This window comes from Podarcis erhardii (assembly GCF_964252035.2).
Source record: "Podarcis erhardii genome assembly, chromosome: 1".
Classification (NCBI taxonomy): Eukaryota; Metazoa; Chordata; class Lepidosauria; order Squamata; family Lacertidae; genus Podarcis; species Podarcis erhardii.
The window spans coordinates 65,424,552-65,442,139 of record NC_138497.1 but is presented as its reverse complement, the minus strand read 5'-3'; the positions used below and the strand labels follow the sequence as shown (position 1 = coordinate 65,442,139).

Here is a 17,588-nt window from a genome sequence, read left to right as displayed (position 1 = left end):
GGAAACACCATCAGAGCACTCCTGACATATGGTTGTCAAGCCTCTGCTTAAAGACCTCCAAAGAAGGAGACTCCACCACACTCCTTGGCAGCAAATTCCACTGTCGAACAGCTCTTACTGTCAGGAAGTTCTTCCTAATGTTTAGGTGGAATCTTCTTTCTTGTAGTTTGGAACCATTGCTCTGTGTCCGCTTCTCTGGAGCAGCAGAAAACAACCTTTCTCCCCCCTCTATGTGACATCCTTTATATATTTGAACATGGCTATCATATCACCCCTTAACCTCCTCTTCTCCAGGCTAAACATGCCCAGTTTAGCACAGTTGATACAAAAGGGATGGTGACAGTCCAATCAAAGTGGCTTTTCTGGCCATACTTTTCAGCTATGGGCTGATAAACTCCTCATTGGTTAGATGTACAAGTAATCTCTTCCCCAGGCCATATACATATACAGGCCATATATATCCCCAGGCTGCAGGGTCAGCTCTCGGATTGTATTGAGATGACCAGGGGAGTGAGACAGGGCTGCATTCTGGCTCCCACTTTGTTTAGATAAGATTATAGTAAAGCTATTTTATATGCCCTATAAGTTTTTAAAGCTGTATATGTAGCAGATGCAGGTTTCTTTGACTAAAAGCACTTAATCTCTAAGGATGCTTCTCCTTGCTGCTTCTTCAGTCAATTATCTGCACAGAAAATGTAGGGAACCACAGCTATGCACAGTTTGCAAGAAGGGAGAAATGATGAGATCACCAAAAATGCTGCAGCACATGACACCTATTTTCCGTTGATGCTCTTTCTTTAACTTGTGGTCATGCAGTGCCAACTCACACAAAGCAAACTTTCCTATATGCCTACCCCTAGAACCCATTTCTAACCCACGTCTCACCAAATCATCAGCAGTGTGCTGTTCCAGTTGACTTGATTCAGCCAGTAGGAATCATTTAGCTTTTGTGCTTTTTAGTGCATAACAATGTCTTGCAAATACATTTATAAGTCTACAGTATTTTTTTACTAGCCCATTTTTTTATACTAGCTCCCCTGCACACACATAGCTACATTAGCCATTGTCCTTTGAATGCAATAATTTGTATATAGATTCCCTGCCTGGCTACATAGCATCAATTCTTGCCACAGGTGACCAGTCAAGTGGCTATTTACCAGCATGATATAATATGTACTGGCACTTTTCAGTCAAAAGTAACCCTTTATCTAGAAATGGGTAATTTCTATGAGTGTAGTGTTTAGCTGATTGGTTAAAGGCCTTTTGAATGTTTAAAAGGTGCTCCCAAACTAACCATGGAGCAGATATGTGTGTGTATGCAATACACAAGTGTATAGAGATGCTGGTGGCGCTGCGGTCTAAACCACTGAGCCTCTTGGGCTTGCCGATTGGAAGGTTGACGGTTCGAATCCCCACAACGGGGTGAGCTCCCATTGTTCTGTCCCACTCCTGCCAACCTAGCAGTTTGAAAGCACGCCAGTACAAGTAGAGAAATAGGTACCGCTGTGGCATGAAGGTAAATGGTGTTTCTGTGTTCTCTGGCTTCTATCAAGGTGTTCTGTTGCGCCAGAAGCCATTTGGTCATACTGGCCACATGACCCGTGGACAAACGCCGGCTCCCTGGGCCTGAAAGCGAGATGAACACTGCAACCCCATAGTCGCCTTAGACTGGACTTAACCATCCAGGGGTCCTTTACCTTTTTACCTATAAGTGTATACAAAGATGCAGGCAGCAGGTGCCATCTTGGAAAAAGGTATTGCCTCTTTCCCCTGAGAGTGAGGAGGCTAGCAAGATTGGGAAAGCCCACCTCTGGTACTGTGAAGGCTCCTGAATCCTTAGACCCTCAGGTCTCATGCAGAGTATTCTGGCCACATCTCCTGAAACCCAGTCAGCTGCATCTGTGAGTTCCCTGGCATTAAGGGAGATAATGCAAAGAGATGAAGAACACAGTCTTTTTGGGCCTCTCTTTCTCCTTTCATGAGGAACACCTGTAGGTGAAAATTCAAGTGAACATTATGAAAACACACAGTAGCCCTCAACACACACTCCATGAGACGCAAGAAAGCCTCTAAAGGCAGGCATCATTCTCCCCACTGTCTCTCAGGGAGCTGTTCTTGCGTTGCTAGACATGCCAGTCTTGCTCTCATTCCGGCACTACAGCAAAAAATACAGATCGCAATGGTTTGTCAATATTCTCATAACTAAGTATTTTTTTTTTCCTTTTTAGTTATTTAATAGATTTACATTTATTCTGTATATTGCAATTAACTGACCAACATCTAATTCCTTGGGTAACCATACTAGTCATCCAAAGTCTGTGAGTTCCCTTTGTGATCCAAGGGCCCTGTTGGGTGAGTAGGAGACAAAGGGATTGACCCATAGGGCACAATGCACCAGGAAGGTCTCTTGCAGAAGCTCCTTTAAAATGAATGGAACAGAACTGGAACATTTCAGTGAGGCATAAAAATGTGTTCAATTCATCAGGTGCAATGGGTGCACCCTTGCATTTTTCACCTATCATACATGCACTGGAAGAGTGGCCACAAGTCTCTCCATGCTTCTTTCATGCTTTTCACTGCTCAGCAATGTCTTATATGTAGAACATGACTAACATTCGAAAGAATCCTAAATTATTTCCAGGGTAAACATTTACATAGGTCACATTTCCTTAAGCTTCCTTTAGACAAGTAGTCTTTCCATGTATTTGTAGGTGAAAATTCAAGTGAACATTATGAAAACACACACATACACATTTTTGGTAGAATGAGGGCATTTTCCTTGGTTTTAGCTAGTATTAACATCCAATATGACGTAAAAAAAACACCAAAAAACCCTTTATGTGCACCAGACTAATGTACTTTGTAGTGAGAGCTGATGGTTTGGTACCTCTTCATAAGTGAATGCTGAATTTTCTGATTAGTGTAAGCCATTTTGATTGTCATGATCTATAACTTGCATAACATTTACTTAATTACTGTTTATTTTTGAAGGTGTATGAAAATGGCAAGGATACCGGGGAGATTCTTGTTTACATCAGTAGAAAAGAAATGGAAATCAATCCTGGGGACCAACCCAGTGCTGCTATGGAGAGGGTAAGCTAGGAAATACTTCCCTAAGTGCATACATTTATTCGAATGACTTGAAGCTTTCATTCTGGGGATTTACTTTGCAGTTCCCACATATAGCATATTTTCTATTTATGATTCTTGCAGTTTCTCTGTGCTCACATGTAGAGGCTAACTTAATAACCATTAAAATATTGAGATGTGACTGTTCACTTGTTTTGCTTCTGTCAGAGTATGTTGTATTTGAAGAGCTTTGAATGAATCAAATACATTACCAACCCCACGCAAGTAGTGAAATATTCCTGCATTGCATGGAGTCAGACTAGATGATCCTTGTGGTTTCTTCCCATTGGACAGCTGGAAATACATTTTGGTTACATGTGAACACCACCAGATTTAACCCAATATCTCTGTAATCTTTAGGATAACCATGTAAAGTTGACTAGTATTATTATCTCTATATTGCATGAAAGAGAGATGAAAGATGAAAGAGAGCTAAGAATGCAAGATTAGTAGCTTGTTGGAGAAAATTTAGTGGGCTTTGTGGCTGAGTTTAGATTTGAATGAGGGACGCCTCAAATCATGATATAGGGAGCCAATATGCCTCTTTAGCCAAATGCCTCCACTGATATCCCCCCTTTATTGATCATAGGAGTAAATCAGGAGATTTATAACTATATTGACAGAGTAACATGATGGTATGCCATAGATGATATGGTAATCTCTGAAAGAGATAAATCCCAGATATGGAAGAGCATGATCAGTGATTTGTTGTGTAGATTGTGATGTTTCCTTAACTGCTGTGAGTATTTATTATTATTGGAATTCTTGCACTAATGCAAGAGATAATTTTACTGTGTCCTGTTTATGGTTCCAACAGCTGTTAATAATACTGGGGGTGTACCACTGGTTTTATAAATACTGTCACAATATGGTCATGTATCTGAGGCCTCTGTGATATGCTCAGTTGCAGAAGCTGGCAAAGGAGAATAGAGTATGAACCAATCTACTGGAAAGAGCTTTCTGCACTCAGAGAAGAGTGACAACTAGGAGGGGCATGTGGAATGAAGTGACTATATTTAGAGCCATCATTACGATGCCATGAAATGGAAAATTGATCACAGAATGTGCAGTGTACTAGTGTTTGCTACATAATAGATTTCTAAAAGTTCCTTAAAAGGAGAATTTTTATATTTTAAGGTATAAAATTCAAATGAATTCAGGGTGGATTTTTGAACTGTCTCGCAAAACATACTTTGTTTAAATATTCCACTGAATTAAGCTGCTTGGTGCTATTTTCTCTGGGAGAGCATGGTTTGGGGCTTGAGTGCTGGTTTTTTTTTTTACCATGCCTCAGTGTATATTTTTACAGCGCTGAAATTGTTAAATGAGTCTTGCGTTATCCCTGTTCAGCTATTGATCATCAATGGTTTGGCAGGAGGATGGTGGGGAGCACAGTAATTGTCAGACCTTAACAAGCTCAGTAAAAACAGCAGCAAAATGTAGCTCCAAATGTGGACTGGGAAAACATAACCTTTATCAAGAAAGCTTGTTACAGTATGTAGAAGCTAACTGCTTGTTCTGTACAACTGTCACATCTGCTTTCAGCTTGTGTGCCAAGGGGTCAGAGCTCAACCATAATCCTGTTGCACCCCCTGCTGGTTAAAAGCCTGTGCTCATTTTGTTACTTTACACTGAGATAAACATTGCAGTCATTTCACACTTCTTTTAACATTCTATATGAATTTAATTATCGTTTGTTTGGACATCACTGGTTATGGAGTACAAACAATTTATTACAGATGTTCCCATTTTATTTTTTATATCTTCCACCGCCAGGTACAGCACATGATTCACCAAAGGCTTCAACATTCAGCAGATTTCAAACCATCAGGCCTCAGTTGGTTTCCGACCCGGCTTTTTGACGAGACTGGACAAGAAATTAAAAACCCACTTTTACTGCAGAACGAGCAAAAAATTTGGGTTTCTTATGGTGAAGATTACAGGTAGGAGCAAAGTGTTTAGCTCTGTGACTGTCAGCAATCTTTGTGTTGTCAAACTGCTGTAAAGGGAAGTTTGATAACCTCCCAAGTAAAATCCCTTTTATTTTTATTGTAAACTCCAACAAAATTTCAGAGGTCTTGTTTGAGACAGTATTGTTTGTGGAATATGACATCTCTGTCTCTGACTTTCTGTCTTAATGCCTTGTCATAGTTCTTGATGTCTGCCTGTCAGCACAGCAAGAGGGATTTTTTCATGTCTGAATAGTCACCTTAATGATAGCAGATGGAAACACCACAGGGGGTCCAAGCCCATCACACTGTCATTGTCACAGACTGCCCTGACCTGTTTCCACTCCACTATTTTTTTGTCCCTTTTTAAAGGAGAAATGGATGGTAATTGAAAAGGATCTTAAGCAAGATTTATGAAGCTGTAGACAACATGATTCCCTACTATTGCTCTATGTTTTCACAAATAAAGTCTTAACCTTTTGAGCACCAGTGATGGTAGAATGAAAAATAAATTGGTAAAACTTGTAAAATCTGACCAACTATAGTTAAAAATGGGAGGCACCAAGCCCATGCAATAGTTAATTTATTTGTAGCATTTCAGGAAATGGGCTTTTAAAACATCCACACAATTATTGTTACTTCCAGAAGCAAAAATTAATGTATTTCAGAGTTTGTCTTGCAATAGACATGAAGTGAATTAATTTTTCACTAGCACATATATCCTAAAAAGTTACTTCTTTATGTGTGTGGCAGAAGTGTTTTAGTAAGATATATCTGTATTTATTTATTCAACTGCAAGCCAAGGATGCTTATACACTTGATGTGCTATACCTGCAACATACAATTTCTTTTATTTATTTATGTTATGGATATACACCCACACCCATGAACTGAAAAATATTTCCACGTTTTTACGTTGCTTTTTCATTTTGTACAACTGGCTTTGTTTACATTTTTGAATAAAAAATACCAGGCACTTTATGTAAATTTATAAAGAGATAAGAAATTTGTAGAACTCAATATAATTGCCCTATCCTTTGTTTTAATCGGTACAATCATAGCACAACCCGATGCTTGTTTGTGACATGGTAAGTTCCACATTGTTTAATGGGGCTTACTCCTATGTAGGTGTGCATGGAATTGTAGCCTCAATAATATTCAAGATCTGGGAAATTATTTTTATGACTAATATGAAAAGTGAGAAGGCTGTAAGTATATATACAATGTGTTAAAAATACAATACTAAGCACTGCAGATGAATATTATACATCTATTTTCTTCCACCTCACACTGTTTTTTAAAACAAAGAAAAAAATTAATACCTGAGCCCTAACTTTACTGTCAAATTCAATTCCCTGTAGAATACTGCAACTAGAGCATGTAGCTTATATATGCTATATGATATACAGAAGTTGGTAAGAGTTCATTTCTATAATGACATCCTTTATGCCAATAAGCAATATTCTGACTAGACCCTACCTGCATACCTTAAGATTTGCTCACAAATTCTCACATAAAGTATCTTCAATGATTACTTGCAAAGTAATTATGGTAACCAAGAAACTGGCATGTCTTCTCAAATTTAAATTGTCTTATAAAGATATTGTCAAGGATCAATGTGGCTGTGAAAGGGGAAATAAAACTTCAAAATTTTAACAATTTATTCTATTTAAAATGCTCCTTTTTCTTGTTTTTCTTATCTGAATTCTTATATACAGTTCAGTTGTAGTGATTTATTATAGCACTGTTAATCATGTTATTTGGATTAAGAAATATTAATACTGAGCCCTGTCAAAAAATTGTGAACCGAAACAGCAGCTATAATTCTTTGGAAATGAATCCTCCAAAAGAACAAAATATTTGTGTTAATGGGGGGGGGGGTATGTTATTTTCATCATACTTTTAAGATAGTTTTTTTTCCTTATTTTTATATGTTCAAATTATTTCTTGGCATTATGTTTTGTAAACATGCAAATGATTCATTGTTTCAATAGTTAATTGATTGTAAAAGGTTGTTTACTTATCTATTGTTTGACATTTTATGAGCAGCAGTAAGTTTAACTTGATGTAAGCACAGGCACAGTAGAACAATTTGAGAGCAGAAGTCTTAAGTGCACTCCAAAAACTTAGCAAAATGGAATGATTATAATCTTCATAAATTTATATAGTTCAGAACAACTACATTTGTCTTCATGCTGATCATGTTAAAATATTTATTTCACAATTAATTATTTTTCAGTTATAAAAGGAGTAACATGGCTTGTACTTGAGTAATTTAATTCTCTTTGTACCAAACTGGAATCTGGCTCACTATTAAGTTTATAAAGTATCTTATGTATAGTTTACATCCTTGTAATTGTGTTGACACAGATTTAGAACAGCAGTTCTTCTCTGAAGGAGTGTCTGTTTCCCCTTATGAGAATAGAGAGTCTTTTCAGAAATGTTGTTTACCGGCAAGTCATCTCCTGAATAGTAATACCTGAGGTTGAAATTATAATATATAGTGGACTCTTTTTGCCAAAATTAACTTGAAGTCATGTCCACAAGGCTGCTTCACAAATTGGACCTAGAACTACAAGATGCATTGCTGCTTTATTGAAAATTGGCATTGCAGTATGAAAGAACCATTTAGACAAAATAAGGAAGAAATGTACAGTATAACTGTACACAGGGTGCTGTCAAATGCAGCAAATGTACAAACTCACATGAAGTGTAGAAAAATAGGTATTATAGATTTTTATTTTCACCCCAGGTTTAACCCTATGGATATGCAATCTTAAGAAAAAATATCATGAATTTTATTATTTGATCATAATCAATAATTCTGATTATTACATCACCCTGTTAAAAAGCACTTTCCTTCACTCTTTCTTTGATCTTGGCATAAAGGCTGCTTCACATGTGTCATTTCATCTCTGTGGAGATTATCTAGTTTTGGGGGGGGGGAATGTCACATATGTTCTAGCACCAATTTCTCAACACAGGAGCTTGCTTTTGAAACTTTGTATTTCTATCTCCATTTTACATAGTTTCAAACAGGCCTGTCCTCTTCTTTTCAATGAGAATGCTTTTGTCCTATGTTAACACTGCAGGAAGTATTTCAAAACACTCCTGTAAAGGACATAGCTTCATTGAAATGGGGTCTCAGTTTTCTGCCTTCTGTCGCCATCAGGAATTTTGGGGGTGGGGTTTGTTTTGGATTCTTGAGTCTTTATTTCATTCCTACAAGGGATGGTCCCATTATTTTGCCATGGCCAAATATTGTAAAATATTATATAAAGTCCAACATATGTTTTAAAAAGCCACTTAGCTCTGTGTGCACGTGCACACACGTGTGTATGTTGTTTACATGTGTGCGTTGCTTATATGTGCGCACACACACACCTCTCATTGAGGAGCAGGCACAACTTCTACCCTCTTTTCAGCAAATAAGCTTTTCCTACTGGCCATGTTCTGTAATCACGGACATCTCCAAATAGTATTCTATAGGAAGTGTGATACAAACACACAGACAGCATAGTTAACATTTATCATAGCCACAAACATTCACAGCAGACAGCATTTTAGTAGCCTGAGCAATTATTTGCTATTTGCTAGAATTACTGGACGTTAAGCCTGAAGACGTTTCATCCAATCCACTATTGCTATTAATACGTATGCATTCAGATGTAGCTGGTGGTGTAGCCTATGAACACTTTGTGACGTGAGACAAACTCTACTGCTACATGCAGCACATCCCTTTAATAATTATGAAACTGATTGGTGCCATTTTGCTAGCTGCATTTGCCAAATCTGTACACTTGTCTGTTGGTCTCTCAGATGTCATACAGTTGTGCTAGTAATGATACAGGCCGAACCTCTCCCACAATCTTAGGCTACCACCCAAAAGTACAAGTTAACCTGGCAGATCTGTTAAAACCTAGTACTGTCTCAATTGTATAAAAGTATAGAATAGGATGTCTGAAGTTTTAGCAAAAAAAGGGGGGTGCACAGGTGAGAGGTACTGAACCCACCCTGTACTTTCCTGTCCTTTGTGAAGTAAAAGTAAGTGGATAGTAGAAGCTTCCACCTTTTCCTTGGGGTACCACAAAGTTCTTCATTCAAAAATGTCTCTGTTGTGAAAGTTCTTACAGTTTTCCTGACTCTTGTTGTTCAATCCTCCAAGCCTCTTTCTCTGTTTACTCTGTCCACGGTTGCATGACAGGCAAGCTGACATCATGATAACAGGGAATTCTGGCCTCATCATGATGCTGTTGTCCTTTCTGGAAGGCTGCTGCCTTGACTCTGCCTAGTCAGCCAATTCATACCTTGTTAATTCATACCTTCCATGGAAGGTAGCTCACCTCTTGGTTTCTCCAAGGAAAAGTCCTTTTATTTGTCATAGTCATCAAAAGCTTTCAGCAGTTTAAGTGGAGAATTGATGAATCTATGAGCATATTCACAAAATCTCCAGACTTATTTTGCCAAATATTACATCACTTACTATGGTGCATGACAGGATGTTTGACTAGGGATTTGAAATCTGCTTAGAGATAATCTTAGTTGATTGTTCTTATAGTCTACCTTTATTCCTTCCTTCAAAGTTTGTCACCTCCAATAATCTAAATGCTCAGGTAGGGATTTGAGTTGTGCCAGTCTCAGTGGCCCTACTCCAGCCAGCTTCTCCCAGTAATAGAAAATCCCTTTCCCTTTCTTCCAAGAAGACTATCAGTCAACTACTTTTACAGACCCCTCACCAAACAATTTCTTACAATTGTTTCACATTTTTGACTACTCACCAGTTGATGCTTGTCTTGTGAGGTTTTTAATGCAATTTAGAGCATTTTTGCCCTATTGGAAAACTGCAAGTCAGAACCACATTGGATCTTCTCTGACATAACTAAACCTCATAATTTGCACCACACACTATGCTCAGCCTGTTGGTCCTCAGAAATGATGAAGGTGTAGAACTGAGGAGAGAAAGAGAATCTGCACTGCTCTAGGAGGAATTCTGTCTCCCTTATTACCTGGTTTCTGCTGAAAGGAGAACCTCCCCCCCCCCCATTTCTCCATTTTAGCTTCATAGTTTAAGAAAATCACCAGTGTGAGCATGTGCCCTATTCTTCATTAAATGCAACTGTATTTTCTCTATCGTAGATGATCACCTTGGAGCTGGTTTTAGTTCTTTTTTCTTTCTTCCCCAGCAATTATTTCTGCTTGGAGATGACTCACTATTCCAGGAATAATTCAATTTCCTTGCTGTTTATAACCTATAGGTTAATAAAGATGACAAGCTAGCTTGTAGTGAGAATTAATTCCCAACATGAAAGCACTGGAACTTCAATAGGGCAGTAGCTACGAGATTACTAATTTTTCTCAGCATCAAACAGAAAGAGGTATAGATTTGAATGTCTTGTTGCTAAATTCATTTTTACCAACTTCAGTTTTTGTGCTTGCTGCTTCATATACATATAATGACTGGTACTGCAGTTTATTTTCCCTCCCCCACCAAAGGTCATATTTGACAATATTTCAATTTTTCAGGTCTCCCGTAAATCCTGTCCTGAGTTTGACCTTTGACAGAGTGGCTGCAGCTGAAAAGAATGGCACCACGGTTATTTATAAAACACTTCTGGATCCCACAGTTGATTTACTGCCTGGATGTGACAAGTACATTTATATGAATTTTCTGAAGCACTAAAATTGTAGGGGAGGGGGGGGGATTCCAATGTTGGTTGCAACTGTTGTTATAACTATTAGAAGCAAACACTTACAGTTTGCTTTAGCATCAAAACACATTAATTGCTATTTACTTTGGAGTACACTCAGCAAACCTCCAACTTCCATTAAATATATGGATAATTTAGATGTGAAGATATGGCACTTTCTCCTTAATAATTTGTGGCTAATTTGAATAAGGAATTGTGCCTTTTTTAGTGCAGGAGTAGCTAAATTGTGGCCTTCCAAACCTCCAACTCCCACCAGCCTCAGTCAGCATAGCCAGTGGTCAGAGATAATGGAAGATAATGATCTGGACAGCCACATCTGATTGGCTACCCCATCATAGTGCAAAGGCAGCAGTGCTATTGCCCACTTAGCTGCGAGTAAGGACTATGGAACTCAGTAAATATGCACTTACTCAGTAAATACCAGCATGAGTTTGACCAAACTGCGGGAGGCAGCGGAAGACAGGAGTGCCTGGCGTGCTCTGGTCCATGGGGTCACGAAGAGTCGGACACAACTAAACGACTAAACAACAACAACAACAACAAATATGCATAGAACTGAGCTGTAAAGAATGCTGATTTAAAATTAGCTGAGCCATTTGTTTTTAATGTACTAAAATGTGAATGGCTAAAAGATCACTTTCTTATATCAAATAATAGTCACAAAAACTTGGATCAAGAGAACTATTTCACACACACTTTATTCCTTCATTCCTTTTTAAAAGTTCAGAAACTAAATACTGTTAAGAATTTAAATACACTGAAACAAAAAAGTCTGAGGAAAATAAAAAGGACTTTACCTGGTGATGAAAAGTCAAGGTTGTTCCCAGGGAAGCCTCTGGGGAGGGCATTCCTCAAATAGGGTGCCACCATTAAAAAGCCACTCTTCCTATTGGCCACTGCCTCACCTCATTTGGCTGATAGCAATGCACATTATGCAGTTAACGTTAGGACCTTAGAATTATTAGTCACTATGATGAAAGGGCTATGAGCAGTGCAAATGCCCAAAATTGCAGAGTGCCTTGGGAGGGGATGTAATGCATGTCTATATAATCTACAGAAAGATGTGCATTGCCTGTGCATACAATTGCTGTCAGGGCAAAGCCATCCAGTGTCAGGGGCAGTAGGCAGGTTCTGAGCCAACCACAGTAGTGTAACTTTCCCTCCCTGTGACTGGCAGCTCTTCCCTTATATGGAATAAAATATTGCCGTACGTTAGAGAGACAATAATAACTGGGATTGTCCCTATATGAGCAGACCTACCTTCGGACCAAACTCAACGTGATTGCATATGTCTTTGCAGTTAATTGTTGGCTTTTAAAAATACAAATAATTATCACCAGTTGAGATCTTTTAATCCTGGACTACTAAAATTTCAGCTCCTCTTCCTTTTGGAAGGCTGCAAGGAATTATAGAGCAATTCCCAGGTCCTGCTTGCGGACTTTGCATGGGCATCTGGTTGGCCATGAGAGAAGAGGGCCCTGGGCTAGATGGGCCATTGGCCTCATCCAGCAGGGCTCTTCTTCTCAAATGACAATAATTTTTTATTGCTCATTTCAGTTGGGAAGCTTGTGCTGGATTTCCAGATAACATTCAATTCACAAACCATCAGGAATGTCAAACCTCAGAAATTGTGGAGTCAGACAACCATTTTATACAATATAAGGTGAGCAGTGAGGGTTTTTCTTTTAAAGCACCATTTTTTACTATGACCTGCAAATTAAATGTTTCAGCCCTCTAGGAATATACTCTCTCTCTCTCTCTCTCTCTATATATATATATATGAAAAAAGGATATTGCCACATCTTATGTGTGTTTTAAACTGTACATTATCAACTATATGCAGCTGAAGGCAGGCTCACTGAAAATGTACAAGTTAAATCTGAGGAAGTTGGAGAGCTTAAAAGCTCTTTTTGTAGCATCTGAGTTCCTGTGAGATCTCACGTGAGCATCTTTAGCCTCCCGGAGCCTGCATTGAGAGCAGGCCTTGCCCAACAAGCAAGGCAGAGAGCTTAAAAGCTCTTATCGTACCTGGTCTACTTGGGTTACTCAGAGCAAAAAGAGCTTTTAAGCTCTCTGTCTTGGGCACAGCTTTTGCAGGTACAGGGGATTCTCTCTCCACACCCACACTCACTAGTTGTGTGGGTGGCTCCAAGGGTTTGGGTATACAGGCGACTCCCCACTCGTGCGCGTTAGAGTCGCGCACAACCTTGCGCAAATGTGTCATTTTTGGTGCTGCAAAGGGGGCAGGGTGGGTAGTGAAACAGAGTGGAGCAGAGGCAGAATGGGGTGAAAGGGACTTGGACGATCCAGAACTGAACCCCCACATAAGATGCATTTGTACTGTAATGCTGATTGATCCAGAATGTGAATTGGGTTGTGGATTCAAAAGAGATTAGAATGTGCATCCTATGGAAGGCAGTTCAATTTTGAGATAATATATTCTGAATATATTTTTTTGGGTATCCAATATGTTAAAGCCCACTTATTCCATCTGGCAAGCTAGCACAATGTTGAATTACACCCAAAGTTTTGTATTCTCTCCAAGCCACTTAATCCTTATATTTAGCATGTTTTTCTTCTGTGTGTTTTTATGCTTTCTTTCTACTTTTGTTGTTTTTGTTTTTATTTTGAATTGTTTTATTTATTGATAACCTTGTTAGAGGGTGGTCTATGCATAAATGAATTAATAAAGCAGGACTAAAGTGGCCTGGAACAGGTAGGGGAGCAGTAAGGAAGGAAATATGTAATCCACTAAAGCACATGTTTTCAACCTTTTTGAGTCCATGATTCCCTTGATCAACTACATTCCTTCTACGGCACCCCTGTGGAGCCCAGTTATGTCACCCCTTGCCTGCAGAGCTGGCAGCCTCTCACCCTTTCTAAAACACTCTCTGTTGTGGACTGTTCCCTCAGTGTCCTCTCCTCTCCCCTCTCCTTGGGAGTCCTCTGGGCAGCCGCTGCCACCACCCATGGTCTCTGAGCTGCCCCCATGCTCCAAAGAGAGGTGCCTCCTCACACTGCCCCACAGGGGCCTGAGACTTGTCTGTCCATTCCCAACAGCAAGGGCTGGTGGGCTGGCAGGCTGGGCTCCCTCACCCACTTGCTTGCATACTCCAAGGCCACCTCAGCTCCCCCTAGCCAGTCACAGAGGCACCACTTGCCTGCGGAGCTTGTAGCCAAGGCTGCTGCAACAAACAGCTTCCCAAGCCTTTGGGAGGCTGATATACAAGAGGGCATCAGTGGAGAGAGGGAAAGAAAGAGGGACAGAGGCCAGTGTTGCCTGCGGCACCCCTGACCATCATTCAAGGCACCCCAGGGTGCCACGGCACAGTGGTTGAAAAACAACACACTAAAGGACAAAAAGCTGAAGCAGAAAGCAAGAGTGATTGAGATAGATCTTTCAGGACCCTGGACAGGTCATAGGGAAGAGACAACTTGTTCCAGCAGGTACTGTTTGCTAACTGCTTCCATGTATAATTCCAGAACTGGGCTCTGTCTCCCTTGTCCTATCACCTTGGTGAACTAGTTGTGAGATTCTCACTCAAATATGCACAATTCTCAGGGCATCAAAGGTACTGCTGTTTGTTGGTAGAATGCAAATTTGTTTAAAATGTGATTTTAGGGATCAAGATGATGCCTCTCCCTCTTTTGTTCTAATCTCTACTTTCAGAAACCAAACACAAAAGTGTATAGTTGTAGACCATTACTCTTGGAATTATAGCCAATGTGACCCCACTCTTTTATCCTGTTTGGATATATGAGCTCATTGTTTACTGCGGATAAACATGGTGTATCTAGCTTCTGATTTGCTTTTGACATAATTGTGGCTCAGTAGCAGAAACGAGTACACCTTTGCTGTTTTGGATAGGCACGCTCCAAATAAAGTAGCATTTTAATACAAAAGTCTGTATACGATTATAGTGTATAAGATTATATGTATAAGTAGGATGGGATAACCAAGGTTAATTTGTGTTGAGAGAGAGAAATAAAAGACAAGAGGTAAAACCAAAGAAACAAATATTTTAAGTAGCATAAACATTAACACCAGTTTTGAATATAGTCAAGCTTTGATGTCTTAATATGTGTTTAGAAGACACAGCAACAGCTATGTTTCAAGAGAGTAAACCCTTTGCTGTGAATAGTAATTTGATACCTTCAAGAGCAATTTTTGAAAGCAAAATTCAAGGCACAGGGGCAGATACCAATAGTATTTTATTTTTTTAAAAAAATGTCCTAATGTTAAAGCTCACTGAGGTGTACAAGATGCTAAGAGGATTACACACTAAAAAGGCAAAAGTCTCATGTTCTGGATACTCACACATTAAGATTGCTGTCAGGTATAGATAGTAATGCTCAACCCCTGACTGTTATATTTAATCTTTTATTGACAGGCAAAACCTTTCCAGTAGAGTAAAATTTGTGACATATAATCCACATTCGTAAATCTGGGGATAGAGATAACCCAGACAATTACAGCCTGTTGCTCTTTTATCACTGTTGAGAAAGCTAGGCCATGTATCTATGACCTGGGATATATTGCTGGCATTTTGTGTCGAGAATGGCAGCATTAGAAGCAGTGTCCTTGTTGTTCAGTATGTTTCAGTGCAATTGCTTTCTTAATAAAAGCAGAGGGTAGTTTTAATTATATCACAATTTTTTTAAATTGCTCTATTGAAGGAGGAAAAATGTTTAATAGTATGAATGCATATTTGCATCTTCAAATTCCATTAATGTTATTGTAACTTCTGTAGAGCACACAGTCTGTCTACAGTCCATCTATCAGTGAGAACTTGCATAACATTTACCATTGACTAGAGCAACCTTTCTCAACCTGGTGCCCTGCAGATGTTTAGAACTACAACTCATATCAGCACCAGTCAACATGGGTGTGCGATGTTGGATCTAATGGGATTAGTAGTCTGAAACATCTGAACAGTCCTTGGGTAGTGAAAGCTGGCCTAGAGGTCTAGCACAATCATTTGTTTTGGGCCTAAGGTATGATAATATGAAACAATGCACTGAGGCAGCATCATATAGGGCCTTTTCAACACTGGCTCCGGCCTGGTGGAACACTCTGCCTCATGAGACCAGGGCCCTGCAGGATCTGATTTCTTTCTGCAGGGCCTGTAAGACAGAGTTGTTCCGCCTGGCCCCCCCGTTTCTTTTTTCTTTCTCCTCCTGTGATGAGGCTGCATTTTAATATTTTAATGTTTTAATGTTTCAATATTTTTATATTGTATTTTAATCTTGTTTTTAAGTTGTATTCATTCAACTTGTTTTTATTATTGCTTGTTAGCCACCCTGAGCTGGGGAGGGAAGGGTATAATTATTATTATTATTATTATTATTATTATTATTATTATTATTATTAGATCAGTCTGTAGTGCAGACTGTACTCCATTTTGGTAGGGTTAGAATGCGGAACAACTGCTGCATGACAAACTACTTTTTGCAATGTGATAGCTAAAGCTGATTCAGAGGATCAGAAACTTTTATTCCAAAAATAAGTCCACATGCAGTGTTTACAGTGAAATATGCTAAATGTGAATCTCTCGGGTTTTGTTTTGGGGTTGTTGTTTTTTGCATAAAATATGCTGCGATTTTTATAATTTATATTTTATTTCTATGTATACTTGTGGATAAATGAATAAAATACAGAGAAAGCTTGGCAGATAAGTAATTCATGAGGTGTAGAGGATGGGATTGGAGGTTTTGATCTTTTAAAAGCTCTCCACATTGCTTTCTGGGTTCTATGTAGGTCACATGTGGGTTCTGGAGGCCTTTGCAAGATCTCACAAGATCTTGGATGGCCCTGGACAGGCATGGCCAAACTTGGCCCTCCAGCCATTTTTGGGACTACAATTTCCATCATCCCTGACCACTGGTCCTGTTAGCTGGGGATGATGGGAGTTGTAGTCCCAAAATAGCTGGAGGGCCAAGTTTGGCCATGCCTGGCCCTAGAAGATTCCGTGCTGACTCCAGAAGGTAAGATTTCTCATGCCAGGGTTGTTCCAGGGAGTCATTCTGACTTTACACAAAACAAAACAAATTCCTTCCAGTAGCACCTTAAAGACCAACTAAGTCAGTTCTTGGTATGAGCTTTCGTGTGCATGCACACTTCTTCAGATACACTGAAACAGAAGTTTCCAGACCCTTCTATATAGTGAGAAGGTGGGGAGGGGTATTACTCAGAAGGGTGGTGGGAATGGGTGATTGGCAGATAGCTGTGATGAGCCTGTTGACGACTCTTAACGACTGCAATAGGTCTTACAGGAAAAAGCAAGGGGTGAAAAGGTGAAAAATGGCTTTGTCATGTATAATGAGATAAGAATCCAAGGTCTTTGTTCAGACCAGGTTTCTCCATGGTTTTGAGTTTGGTGATAAGTTGTAATTCAGCAGCTTCTCTTTCCAGTCTATTTCTGAAATTCCTTTGTAGTAAAACAGCTACTTTGAGATCTTGTATATGGCAGACCAACACGGCTACCTATCTGTAACTGACTTTACACAAGTTTGCCTTTACATGGTAACCCTGGGACGTAACCACCCCCCCAAACACAATTTCTACTGTATTTCAAATGAAATGTTATGACCAGGTCTCCATATGAGTCATTTGCCCACTTTGAGGAGGGAGGTGTTGGGGAGAAATTTATTTATCAAAAATTATGAGAATGCTGCAATCCTAATCCCCTCTGTACCGTTTTCCGGAGGAGAGGTGGATTGGTCACACCTTACTCTGTCAACTTTAGGTCTTTTCTCATGAAGTGATGCCTTTTCCTCTCTGCAAGTATGGAGCTCCCCATTC

At 39.4% G+C, this 17,588-nt stretch overlaps 1 protein-coding gene across 7 annotated transcripts in view; it reads left to right on the top strand.

Annotated features, from left to right (window-relative positions):
* Positions 1-17,588, top strand: part of LOC309325670 (doublecortin domain-containing protein 1-like) — a 263,957-nt gene that overhangs the window by 105,101 nt on the left and 141,268 nt on the right. For all 7 annotated transcript variants that reach the window (XR_014149890.1, XM_081833907.1, XM_081833906.1 and 4 more), the window contains 4 exons: positions 2,992-3,093; positions 4,906-5,072; positions 10,602-10,727; positions 12,344-12,449. Coding sequence is in view for 6 of the 7 variants with exons in the window: in XM_081833907.1 (XP_081690033.1) it covers positions 2,992-3,093; positions 4,906-5,072; positions 10,602-10,727; positions 12,344-12,449 (501 nt within the window). In the remaining variant the exon portion in view is untranslated. The remainder of the gene's footprint in view (positions 1-2,991; positions 3,094-4,905; positions 5,073-10,601; positions 10,728-12,343; positions 12,450-17,588) is intronic.